This window comes from Terrapene carolina, unplaced genomic scaffold, assembly GCF_002925995.2.
Source record: "Terrapene carolina triunguis isolate 2854851 unplaced genomic scaffold, T_m_triunguis-2.0 Scaffold236, whole genome shotgun sequence".
Classification (NCBI taxonomy): Eukaryota; Metazoa; Chordata; order Testudines; family Emydidae; genus Terrapene; species Terrapene triunguis.
Window position 1 is genome coordinate 8217808 of NW_020664587.1, and position 13039 is coordinate 8230846.

The window sequence follows — 13039 nt, forward strand, 5'->3', positions numbered from 1 at the left end:
CTCAGTGCCCGGGGTGTGCAGTGCATCGGAGCTAGTTTTCTCTGGGATCTGTTTCCCTTCTCAGGCTGTCCTATGCAGTGGCTCCAGAAGAGAGCCCCCTGGGCAGGGCTTAAGCTCCCTGCTGCACCATTGGTAGGTTAGAATGGGAGGCAGAGCCCGGCATGTCTCACTCACCGTACAGCCTCCAGTCCAGGCTCTCTGGTAGGACGAGGCTCTTGTACCCCTCGGACGGGAACGGCTGCCCGTTGTTGGGGGCCCCGCTCTTTAGCCGCCCCCGCAGCACGGCCATCTCCTCCGGGGTGCGGTCGGCCAGGTGGTTCAGCACCAGCTTGTAGGGCAGGTTGGCCCGATTCTTGGAGTGGATGTACCTGGGAGGGGATGGATGATGTGAAGAGAGGGGGAGCCGGGCAGCAGGCAGCACTGGTTTGTGGCCACCCTCCCTGCAGCCAGTAACCCCAAAAAACCAAACAATCATAACCGGCATGGGAGGCTCCTAGCCATGCCAGGGCGCGTGGGAGAAGCAATCCCAGAAGAAGCCACCTCCTCCTCCCACCTAGGCTGGAGCCCGGAGAAGCTCAGCCCTGTAACGAGAGGGAAGGGCCTGGGACAGTATCTGGGTCAGGTTCCATGGGCCGTGATGCAGAGCAGTCGTCCCTTAGCACTTACCCTCTAAGCTACTCTTTGGGGGGGGGGAATGTCACGCAAGAGACTCGGCCTGCATCACTTCTAGCGGTCTGGGGAGTTCCCTCAGCTTGGGGCTGCCCCACGTGTGGTGGGAGAGGCCAGGGGTTTGCACCCAAACTTCCCAGCCCCAACCCCTGGATTTTTTGGGTGCTTGGGGCCGGATTTTCAGCCTGGACCGAGAGTCCCGAACGCTTGAGCTGCACACCCAAAGAATAGCAACCAAAATCACACTCGCGCTGTGTCCTGGGTTCGTTCCAGGCGTACGACGTGAGGGCACGTTGACCAGGCATCCTCTCTTCTCAAGAGAGTACCCCAGCGCAGCCCCACACAGGCTGGGCAGGAGTCTCTTCCATCGTTATTAGAAGACGCCTCTATCAAGCAACCAGTCCCTTGGATCATTCCTTGAGATACTTAAACAGACCCTCTTGTTCCTCCTTTCCGTTCCCAGATAGCCCCGTACCTCATGTTGTGGATGAAGGTGCGTTTCCTGTGTTCCATCTCCTTCTCGGTGCTGTATGTCTTCCTGAACTTCTCCTTGTAGTGGTGGAACAGCCGGTGATGGACTCTGTCTGTTTCTCTAATTCTCCCGACAAATTCCTGCATTGGATTGGCCAGGATCTGGTGCTCCGGCCCTGCGCCAGGCCAGTGCTCGCATTTTAGACCTATTAAGGATAGAGGCAGAAGCAACTGTCATGGACAAGTTTGTGGCAGGCACAGATTATTCCTGGAGCAGACTGGCAGGGCAAAGGTTATCAAGAGCAGGATTGACTTTATCTGATCATAGAATCATAGAAGATTAGGGTTGGAAGAGATCTCAGGAGATATCTAGTCCAACCCCCTGCTCAAAGCAGGACCAATTCCCAACTAAATCATCCCAGCCAGGGCTTTGTCAAGCCGGGCCTTAAAAACTTCTAAGGAAGGAGATTCCACCACCTCCCTAGGTAACCCATTCCAGTGCTTCACCACCCTCCTAGTGAAATAGTGTTTCCTGATATCCAACCTAGATCTCCCCCACTGCAACTTGAGACCATTGCTCCTTGTTCTGTCATCTGCCACCCCTGAAAACAGCTGAGCTCCATCCTCTTTGGAACCTCCGTTCAGGTAGTTGAAAGCAGCTATCAAATCCCCCCTCATTCTTCTCTTCTGCAGACTAAACAATCCCAGTTCCCTCAGCCTCTCCTCATAAATCATGTGCTCCAGCCCCCTAATCATTTCTGTTGCCCTCCGCTGGACTCTCTCTCTCTCTCTCTCTATCAATCAATCATAAATCAAGCTGCATCTTCACCAGTTCACTTCTTGCTGCAGTAAAAAGTTGTGGTTGGCCTATAGGTAGGGAGTAGGCCAGATTGTGCTGGTACATGGGTGTTAATCTGGAGTAATTCCCTTTGAGTTGGGGGAGGGGAGGGCTACATCAGTGTAAATCCAGGGTCAGAGCAGAATCTGGCCCTGCACCGGTTGTTCACTGCGTTAGGCACTTGCAGAGGGCCCTCCCCATGTCCCAGGCTAGGTTCAGAAGTAAGGGATGGAGAGCTCTTTTCTAGGACCTTGGTCCAGTTACGTTTTCAAACCCTACGGTCGAGCATGGGGAGGTTTGGTTAGAGGGAGCATCTTTAGCATCTCGGAAATTCCCAGGGCTTGGTTTATTCTCAAAACCCTCCCCCATGCAAGCCTGTGGCACTGCCTGTGCTAACGGCACCTACCCCACACCATGGCCTGACACCAGGGAGCAGGCTGGGCCAGGCCAGTGTGACCTCTCCAGTTCAGTTCAGCAGAAGGGCGTCAGAAAAATTGAGGCACATGGAGCCTGGCAACAGTTAGTGGGTTAGCCAGCCTGGCTCTGGAGGACCACATGGCTGTCACTGGTGTAAAAGACTTCAGCAGAACTACGCTGCTTCACACCAGCTGAGGGGCCGTATGGAAAGCTGACACGTCTCTGCCCGGTGCAAGGTTTGCCAGCGCCAGTACGTTCACATCCAGCGTTTGCCAACCAGGATCTGCATGGCACGGGCTCTCCTTTCAGTCTGTACAGCTTCACCAACAGACTGTGCTCCGTGAGGACACCAGCGCCATCTACACAGGCACCGATCTGATTTCAAGTCCCTTGATTCACCAACCCGTTTGCCTGCGGCGTGGCCAGGTATTGGTGTAGCCAGAAGCGCTTGCAGGGGATGGAGGGGATGGGCGGTGTCTCAGCTGGATCTACGGTCCCTTGCTGCAGTGTTGGGTGTGGTGGCAGAAGCCCTATAGACCAGGGCAGCAGGGCGCTTACCGTGTGGGAGGCTGAAGACCTCGGCTGGGTAGTTGCGGGCGAAGCCGCTGTAGTCGATCTCGTACTTGTCGTAGTGGGAGCCCAGCAGGCTGTTGAAGCCCCGCATCTCGTAGTGGACGGGCACGGGGCCGTCGGCGGAGATGGCCACCCACAGGGTGTAGACGTTCTTCTTCCGGCCCCAGTAGGACACGTTCTGCCACACGGTGCAGAGCTGCCCTTTGTAGGACTCCTCCCGCACGGGCTGGGGAGGCAGCGGGCGTTAGGGGCAGTGTTTCCGAATGAGGTGGGACAGCTAACTGCTGGAGCAAGAGAGATCCTACGCGGTGCAAACACAAAGCGCTGCCCGTGGCGTCCTGGCCAGCAGCTGTGTGCGCTCTGAGCCACAGGACGAAGGCTCGCTGTGCAGCAGTCAGGCCAAGCTCGCGCCTCGGGGCTGGAAGTCTAGACGCGGGCCAGTCCTCCCCTCTTGGGGGACATTCTCCCCAGGGGTGCACAAAGGGGGAAGTCCCCATCCCCCTTCAGCTGATTACCCCTGGCCCGTGCTCAGGGTGTACAAGGGGGATGGGGCAGGCTTCCCCAGACCCCTTTCCACTTGGGCACCCCTGGGAGGGACGGTTTGACTCCCCAGCCAGCCCTGGCACAAGCTCAGATGACTTGAGTGGCAATGCACCTTTCTTAGGGCAGGGCTGGATCTGGCCCTGTGCTTGTCACATCGCTGTTAGGGGAAGGGGTGTGCTGGCGCAATTACCCATCATGCACTAATGTGCTGGCGCAATTACCCATCATGCACTAGTCTGCCGCAGAGCCCCATGGCGCGTGTGCTTTGTCAGGCCAGTGGCCCTGTGGTATGGAGCAGGGCGAGGTAGCTAAGGGGTCTCCTGGGGGGGGACGGAGAGCCCATTCGCCGAGCAGGATGCCTGGCATCCGGGGCCCGTCTTTGGCAGGTCCCGTGAGACACAGGCTCACCTTGAAGCCGTCCAGGCGGGGGAAGACGCTCTGCGGGCTGATGAGATCCCCAGCCGTGCCGTTGACCCGGAAGCACTTCCGAACGTTGGCCTCGGTTTCTGTGGTTTCTGGGGTCACCTTGAAACTGGCGCCGAATGGCTCCAGAGACCCAAGCTGGTACGTGATCACTTGGCCTACAGGGACGCACCCAGGGCAAGCAGTTACCACAGAGGGCTACAACAGTGCTGCGGGCGCTCACGCCCTCCCCGAGGGCAAGGGGAAGCGTAACAGAGGCAACCGTCACTCTGTGCTGAGCGACGGGGGGTTGGGAGACACGGGCCATGCTGAGGGCTAGAGGTAGCCCCGGCACTCACTGCAGTGGGATGTGGGACTCCCCCGAGCTGCTAAGTAGGAGTAAATGGGGTGCTCACTGGTGCTCCCCTCCTGCTCGGCACTCGTTCGCCAGTGGAGCTGCCCTGGCGTGCCTCTGGCAGGAGCGGAGAGGAGAGGCAGGCTTGCTGGACAGGGGAGGGTGGCCAGTTTAGTTGCAGCAGCTGTGACCTGAAGCCATTAACCGCGTTCTAGCAAAGAATCATGGAATAAACTAGAGCTGTGGGCGATCCCGAGCGTCCTGGCTTGGATTTCCCTCTCTGACACCCCCGGCCTCCACTGGGGGGCTGCCTGCGTCAGGACCGCAGCTCTGGTACCATCCTGGGGCCAGATCCTAAGCTCCTAGCTGCACCCCAGAGCAAGCGCTAGAAGCTCAGTTTATCTGCACCACAGAACTTAAACTGATCTATTCTTAGCCTGCGGGGCCTTGGCCCAGGTGCTGCCTCTCCAGGCGTGCTATGGCAGAGACCCATCCGCAGCACTAGATGCACTCAGAGGAGAGGGCCCGGCCGTGCAGCCGGACGTGGGCAATCCATTCAATGTGGGTTAGGGGGAAAGGACGCTGCCTCCCTGGACCGCGACCCCAACAGTATCCAGGTGACCTACCGTGGTAGTACTGGATACGGCTCTGGCCTCCGGTCAGGTTGTACCAGGCTTCGAAGGGCTCCTTGATTTCAGCATAGGGCAGGCTGATAACCCCTGCAGGACACGAGGTGACAGGAGCCAGGTTAGCCTGTCCCATAGAGACCGAGGGACCAGGTCATAGCTACAGTTAATCGCTTTAGAGACAGTGTGCCCCGCCCATACAGTCAGACCACACTCCCCAGCTGCAGGGCCCATGCAGGGGCAGCTACGAGCAACCTACCAGCTGATTTTAAACGCAGGAGCCTAATCCTGATCCCCGGCTCACCCTGTACCCAGGCGAACTCTCCCTGAAGCCAGTGGGAGGGTAGAAAAGCCGAGTAGGGGATTGCCCCAGTGTTCTCTAACCTGGTTTCATGTTCAGCAATGGCACTGCAAATAGATTCATAGATTCTAGGACTGGAAGGGACCTCGAGAGGTCATTGTTAAGGGCTGCGAATTCACGACAGAGGAGGGCTGGGGGGGATGGGGCAGCACAGAGGTAAATTTCAGTCGCCAGAGACATCCCTTCTAGTGAGAGCTCGTCGGGAGGGGGCCCAGGGCACTTGCCCAGCTAGGAGGAGATTGTAAGTTCAGCACAATGGGGTCCTGTCCAAACCACGTCCGAGGCGACAAAGCTCGTTTGCCAGGGTCCAAAAGGGGCTAGAGGGGGGGACGGGGGGGGGGATCTAAGGTTGTTTCAAGATGTCGTTGAACAAGCTTATATGCACCTCCTTCCTAGTGCATTGAGAAATGGGAGCGGCAGGCTCCTCCCCCGGCCCCCCTGCGCCATCAAAGAACCGTGCCGCAGTGCATAATGTTAGCAGTCCTGCCTTTGTGGCACTTGAGCCTGCCGCTCTGATTGTACCAGGGTGATATCACGGCTTCTACAGAATTACTTTCCTCCCTACTCTTTGGACTCTTACACGGGAGTGTGGCATTCAAACACAGACCGCGGCCGGGCCCCTGTCAATAGAGGAGGTGCAACCGTCTTTCAGAATATACAGATGGAACAAACCTGGACAACAGTATTCTAACAGGTGGGGATCAGGGCCCTACATCTGCACTCCTTCGCATTGTGTGGCTGGGGGAGGGGCGGCCTGATTTGAAGCCGAGACCCAGCTATGCAGCTTTGGTGGCTGGAACACCTCCCAGACCTGGAGGGGACTGATTTCTCAAGCCTGATCTGTCTGACATCTCAAGAGAAGAGCTAACCCCCTCCCCACCCAACCCTTGTACCCAGACGCCAGGCTTAAACTTGACTTGGAGCCGAGCACCACTTCTGCCCTGCCAAAGTACTTTGGGCCACATTTTCAAAGGTATTTAGGTGCCTACAGCTGCAGATAAGCACCTAACCGGCTCCCATTGATTTCCAGTACCCAACCTACAGCAGCGTTTTTGGAAATCCCACTAGGCCCCTACTTGCATTAAATACCTGTGAAAATCTGTCCCTGTGAGATTCTACAGCACCTTCCAGCCAGGATCTCCAAGCACTTTGCAAATGCTAATTAAGCCTCAGAACGCCCATCTTTAAGACACCACCTCCTTGGGACAGCCCCCAATACACACGGGGTTAAGCCCACTCCTGGAGCATTACCTGTAACGTGATAGACATCTCCGAACTTGGGGACTGGCTGCAGGTTGCCCTCGGCTCCTGGAAGAGAAGGGTCCTCTTATTCCCCGCACTGGCAGCCACTTCATTCCCCACCAAGACCAGCCCAGGGAAGCTGAAAGGACGCGAAGCCTTCACAGCTTTGCGGGGGCCGTGCAGTGTCTATCCCAGCCCGGTGCAAAGAGCAGTCCGGCTGGCAGGGAGTTAGACAGCTGAGTGGGAAGGAAACTCCGCCGGCTCATCACCTGGGGTGACCCGTTAACAAGCTCTTAACCCCCTGAGAATCCCAAGCTGGGGATGTGACCCCCTGAAACGATGCCCAGATGCCTGGGGCTCACACGCAGGCTGGAACAAGTTTTATAGTGGGGGTGTTGAAGGCAGAAGCCAGGGATTTGGGTTGTTATGACTACTTCAAGCCAGTTCCAGCACCTATGCACGCAGACAAGGGAAGAGAAGATGAGCATGGCCTGGCCAGGGTGCTAGAGTTCCGTAGGGGCACTCCCTCCCCCCAACTCCCTCCCCCCAAAGCAGCGCAGGGGCTATACCCCAGAATTACCGTAACTACTTTACACACCATGCCTAATTCACATGCCTGCTGGTCCCACTCCCCCAGACCAAGTCCGAGGGCCCAATGGGACCGGTCCCGCTGATCTCACGCGCCCGCAACTCCCAGAGAGTCCAGCGAGTGTCTGGGGTGTGGGCTCAGTCCTTGGCTACCCTTGGTGGGTAGAGGCTGCTTCATGTCAGCACTCACTGTCCCAGCAAGCAATGCACCTACCATGGACGGCAATATCCCTGCCCAGGCCAGAACGAGGGCGGCCCCAGAGACTCCCTGGAGTTCCAGTTCCTACCCCCTGCTCCCTCCCGCGCTCCCCCCCCTTTCGGCTGGGGAAAACTCCCACCACACCCCGAGTGCCACTGGCTCCAGGGCAGGCCATGGCCCTCGGGGCAGAGAAGAGACAGAACTTGGTGAGCATGGAGGCTGCTGGAGGCAGACAGCCCCCGTGGGACTCACAGCCGCTAGCTGCCAGACTGACAGTCGGCTGCAGCCGCCACGCTGCCTCCCTCAGTCGGGGCCTGGCCTCTGGAGTCACGGAAAGGACAGCAAGCACCGTGAACAATGCAACATTCACCACCTCCCCGGTTTCTTGGACCAAGCACCCCGGGGTCAGGCTAGATAGCCCAGTACCGCACTCACTGCAGGGCAGCAAAGCAAATAAACTCACCTGGGCAACAGCTCCACAACAGAAGAATCAGCATCCACCTGAAGATCGCCATGGGTGCAGCACGTGCAGCCAGGCGCTCCCTCGCTCCCGCTTTGCAAGCCAAACCTCCCAGAAGCCCCCTAAAAAAGAGGCTGGATGTAAATCACCGGCCCTCTGTCAACCAATGGGGAACGTCGGCCCTGCCCCGTGCGTGGGTTAAAGAAATGCTACTGAATTCAAGAATAGAGAAGGGGCAGGGCCGGGTCATTTCTTTGCACCCAGCCTATTGGCTGCTGCAGGTCCAGGGTTTGAAGCAGCCGCTCAGCACGTGCCCATGGAAAGACAATCATTGTAGGACAGATCAAGGCCGAAAGAAGCCGTCCCTGGGCTGGGGAGTGGTGTGTGGGGGGATTGGCGACTCGAAGGCCTTGGAAACGTCCATTCGCGGGGATGAACAGGCTCTAGAAGTTGGCCGTGCTTGAGTCTCTGCACGCTGCGATGCCCGTTCTGGATCTCACCGTGCAGATCTCACTTGCCCGGTGTTTCAGTACCACAGTGATGGGCGTCTGTCACGGAGTCACGGGGCGATGCTCTGGAATTACTCCATACAAAGCCAGTCAGGTCTCTGGGGGAGCCTCCTCTCTCTGAGCAGACTGTCTCCAGGGCAAGAAGCTTACACAGCTTCGACCTTCCTGGGTCTGACCTTGGAGCAGTCAGCATCCCCTTCTCACACCGTGCGCTTCCCCCAGCGAGTCTGCACAGGCGGGGTCCTGGGGAAGCCAGTGGGCCCTGCACCCCAATTCCGCACTCAGACGTGACTCTCAGCCAGCCAGTGAAACAGGAGGTTTATTAGATGACAGGAACACGGTCCAAAACAGAGCTTGTAGATACAGAGAACAGGACCCCTTAGTCAGGTCCATCTTGGGGACAGGGAGGCCAGAGCCCTGTCTGTCCCCCCCCTCCATTTCTCCAGCCAGCTCCAAACTGAAACTCTCCAGCCCCTCCTCTGCCTTCGTCTCTTTCCCGGGCCAGGAGGTCACCTGATCTCTTTGTTCTCCCACACCTTCAGTTGGCACCTTTGCAGGGGAGAGGCCCAGGCCACCAGTTGCCAGGAGACAGGGCGTCGGCCATTCTCTGTGCAGATAGCATCACACTGGCCCTCTAGGACTCTGCGACAATCACATCCCCTTATCCCACCACCTAGATACTTAAGAACTGCATAGGGGAAACTGAGGCACCCACACAGTATTCAGAGAAAACATTAAGAACATTCCCACTTCGTCACAGCGTCGGAGACAAATAGATTGTGGTGTCACCCCAGGCTATTGCTCCTTCAAGACCCCCACCTCATTTCTCTCTTCCACACAATTTGTTTCCATCTGCTGTTGGAACCAGCAGTCGAGGAGAACGCGATTTGTCTTTCTGCAGCCTGGCCTTACCCATTTCTCTAGGCATTGAGAGCAGACATTTTGGGGATATCAGTTGGGGTGAGGGGGGCAACTTGAGACACCATAGGTTTTCTGAGGTGCTGGGCATCTGAAGTCAACTTGGGGGCACCCAAAATTGGTGGCTCCCTTTGGCAATTTGGCTCGGTGCTGTATGTGGGGTCCAACATAGGATGCTAAGAATCTCTGTAGAAGCATCCAGGTTGATCCCCACGCCCCATGAACCCCAATCTTGGAGAGATGCTGAACGCTTTGTGTCTGACTCATCCCTGAGCTTTCAGTCAGTGGCAACAGCTGGTCTAATTCTAATAAAGAATGCAGAGAAAGGAAAATGCTTAGTAACTAATTCTCAGGTAGCCTTCGCTCCCTCCACTTGCTACAGCTGGTTTCCAGCCCAAGGCCACCGGCAAACACGTTCTCTGCCAACTGAGTCAGTATGTCCCTCGGAACCCCAAACAAAGAAGATAAGAACTCTGCTCTTTCTACCAGATCCCCCCGGCTCATGCTTATGCTCATAAGTAATTCAGGCCAAGTTCTGCTCTGTTTCCCAGGTGTAAAGCTGGTGTGATTTCGCTGAGGTCCATGGAGTTACTTGGGCTTTACAGCAAGCAGAAATTTGAGCTGTTGATTTTAAGAGCATCCTCAGGAATTAATACTGATATATTTGTATTGTGGGAGCATCTGGGCATCAACCCGGCCCTGTTGTGCTAGGAGCTGTACACACCCATAAAGACAGTTCATTTCCCAAAGAGCTTAGGATCTAAGTTTAAGGCAAGAGACAACAAGCCGAGAGGGGGAATAGACACCCAGATTCTCCAGTAACTGATTTGATGCCATGAAGCCTCTCACACCAGCCACAGGCTGGACACGGGATCTGAGTCCAGGTCACCTTGTCTCTGGCAGCCAGGAAGCTGCAGGGACTCATTGCATTAGCACACGCAGGCCATTTCCCAAGAAGGTGTTTGTCAGGGCTGCTCAAGAGGACGGAGGCGCCGATGGAGGAGGCAGAATCAGGCTTTTCCGTTCGTTAATTGGAAGGGGTAAAATATCTGCTGAGCCTCATAGCAATAAACCCTCAGAGCATTTCCGGCAAAGTCCTACGCTAGCGGTGTCTCACCAGGAGCCGTTCTGCAGGGCTGTGCAAAGTCAAGGGCAGAGGAAGAGAAGGAGCTGCCCCCGGCAGTGGTGCGTGGAGCTCGCAAGGCAAGAGACGGACGCCGGGGAGAACGGGGCCGAAGGTGACGCCGGCCTCGCTGAAAGGCAGCCCCTATCTGTGCAACTGGCACGGGGTTGTCGCTATTGCAGAGGCCAGCGGGGGATTCTGCAGTCACAACACAATTGCCAGAGTCCAGTGTCGGATGCTCAATGGGAATATAGGCCAGAGGTTGGAGTCTTCTTCCACATGGTGCGTTAATGAGCCTCAGCAAAATTCATTCCGGATCGTATTTTTCCACTCACAGCTCCAGCTCCTAGAAGACAGAGAAAGAAAAGACCTTTTAGGTCCCCAGGCAACCCTCTGGCCCAGGCCTCTTCCTTAAAGTTTATTTTCTAGCACATTATTCAGTCTAGTTTGAAAAGTTTTGCTGCCCAAAGATTTCCCCAGAGCAGAGGTATCCATTTCGGACTGAGGGGGGAGTGGGGGGAGCTGAAGTGAGGGAGGGAGGGGGTAGTTGAACTCGGGGAGGGGGCAATGGGGGCTGAAATGAGGGGATGACTGGGCTGAGGGAGGGGCTGGGCCGGTCTGGGGGTGGGGAATGGGCTGAACAGATGGGGGACTGGGGGATAGATTGAGGTGGAGGTTGAGGACAGGATTAATTGTTGGGCAGGGGGTGGGCAGATGTGGGGCTGAGAGCTCCTGCAGCGGAGGCCGAAATTCCCTTCCCCGGTAAGTTTAGCGACACTAATTGTCCTCAGGGAAAATTGGAACCACCAAACCCCCCACAATATTATCTTTAAAAATCTCATGCTCGTTTGGGCCAACGTCATGATTTTTGATCCCTGGAGGTTAGCACTAGTGAAGCAGGTGGGTTACCAGAGCTCCGCCCTCAGCTGTCCCTGCCGGCCTGGGCTGAAAGCCCCTCCAACCTGGGTGAGAGGCTCTTCGGTGTGGATGGAAGGGGGGATGGGGCAACCCCGGGAGCAGAGTCCGGGCTAACTCTCGAGCCTAAGTCTAGTTTTCAAAAGTCACCCAGGAGCCCGGAGTCCCACTGAGGGTCAATCAGAGGTAGGCTCCTAAGTCACACTGGAACATGACACTCTGGCTCCTAATTCCCCTGGGTGCAATTCTCTGGGCACTGGATCCGCCCCTCCCTGGTGGCTCCGGGCAGCAATTTGCTCAGCGGCCCAGCCCGTGGGACGATTCCACCAGACAGGGCCGGGTGGCATATGATCCAGAATGATTTGTTTCCCTTACAGGTGTCTACTGTCAGGACTGGGCAGAGACATTCCCAGCATCCTTTTCTGGATGGACCAGCTCCTTTCCAGCATGGTTGGTTCAATGCAGGACACTTGAATCACCTTAGAGAAGGCTACACACACACACACTCTCTCTCTCTCTGCAGGGTTCATCCTCTCCAGAAGGGGGCAGTGCGCCCCCCATTTTTGCCCTGTTCTCTAAGAGAGAAATGAGGTCCGGTGGTTAGAGCAGGGGAGCACTCGTGGGTCAGAACTTCTAGGTGTTTTTGTCAGGTTCCTGGCTACTGGCAGTCTCTTGAACCCTTTGCCTCTGCTGACGAAGTGCTGGGAGCAAAGCATCTGACCCTTCTGAGTCATATTGTAAAGAAGCAGGCAAGAGGGTAATCAGATTGATGGGACTTTAAAGCCCTGCTCCAATGTTTCCCCCAGCCCCACACGTGGCGTCTGAGTCCCTCTGGGCATTCCCAGCTCTTCCCCAGGGTCTCTAAGTAACATTAGCTGCTCCCCTTAGTTTCCCATGAGACCTCATTCCCCAGGCCAGGCAAACACACAGGCTGGGAGGCACTCAGCATCCTGGGGCCTGCTCCAGCCTTGGCAGCCAGGCTTCGGGTTCCTGAGATTGCTGCTCTCCTGGGCCCCGGCAGGGTTAAATGACTCCAGATTCCTCCTGTCTTCACAGCCCATCCATGTGGGAATCCCCTCATTGGACAGGAACCAGGACCTCTCTTCACCTGCTCCTTAGGGCCCAGGTGCCCACATCCTGCCTCCTAGTATGACTGAAATGGCACATGGAACCCAGAGCAAACCTCGGACCAGGCTGGGGACACCAAACTGTGAATATCCCCGTCCTGGCAGGACCATGGCGCGGTGCTGAGATGCCGGCTGGATAGATACAGGGATGGGTGCGGCTCAGGCCAATCCCAGCCCTCAATGAGGTGAGCTTGGTGAGCTCTGTGTCTAGACACAGCTCATCTGGTAGTTGGAACAGGGGGGCTGCAGCTAGGGTGACCAGACAGCAAATGTGAAAAATCGGGTCGGGGGTGGGGGGGGGTAATAGGAGCCTATATAAGAAAAAGACCCAAAAATCGGGACTGTCCCTATAAAATCGGGACATCTGGTCACCCTAGCTGCAGCTAGCATTTGTGGGTTTTCTTTCTGGCTCTGGGATGGGCATAGGGTGTAAAGGTTAGAGCAGGGGGGTCTGGGAGTCAGGACTCCTGGGTTCTTTTTGCTTGAAAAATTGTCAGCTGGCTCTAGGAAATATTATTATCCCAGAGGATGGGCAGGGAGGGATCTACCCTTTTGTTCTGTCCCGGGGCAGGGCTCCCTTGATGAATGCTAACCCAGCTCTCACCGTCTGTTACCCTGAAAGTGCCAAGCGTCAAGGCTGGGAAGAGACCGATACGTGAAGGCAATCCCAGTACTCTGTGCTGCGAGGCCAGGTACATCTCTG

The 13039-nt window shown here is 56.4% G+C and overlaps 1 protein-coding gene across 1 annotated transcript in view; it reads right to left on the reverse strand.

The window, feature by feature from the left end:
- Positions 1-7799, reverse strand: part of LOC112109016 (digestive cysteine proteinase 2-like) — an 11350-nt gene extending 3551 nt beyond the window's left edge. The window contains exons 1-7 of the mRNA XM_026657163.1: positions 7748-7799; positions 6507-6563; positions 4895-4987; positions 3920-4092; positions 2954-3194; positions 1145-1346; positions 175-368 (exon numbers count right to left, since the gene is read on the reverse strand). Of these exons, the coding sequence (XP_026512948.1) occupies positions 175-368; positions 1145-1346; positions 2954-3194; positions 3920-4092; positions 4895-4987; positions 6507-6563; positions 7748-7799 (1012 nt within the window). The remainder of the gene's footprint in view (positions 1-174; positions 369-1144; positions 1347-2953; positions 3195-3919; positions 4093-4894; positions 4988-6506; positions 6564-7747) is intronic.
- Between the last annotated feature and the right edge of the window lie 5240 nt (positions 7800-13039).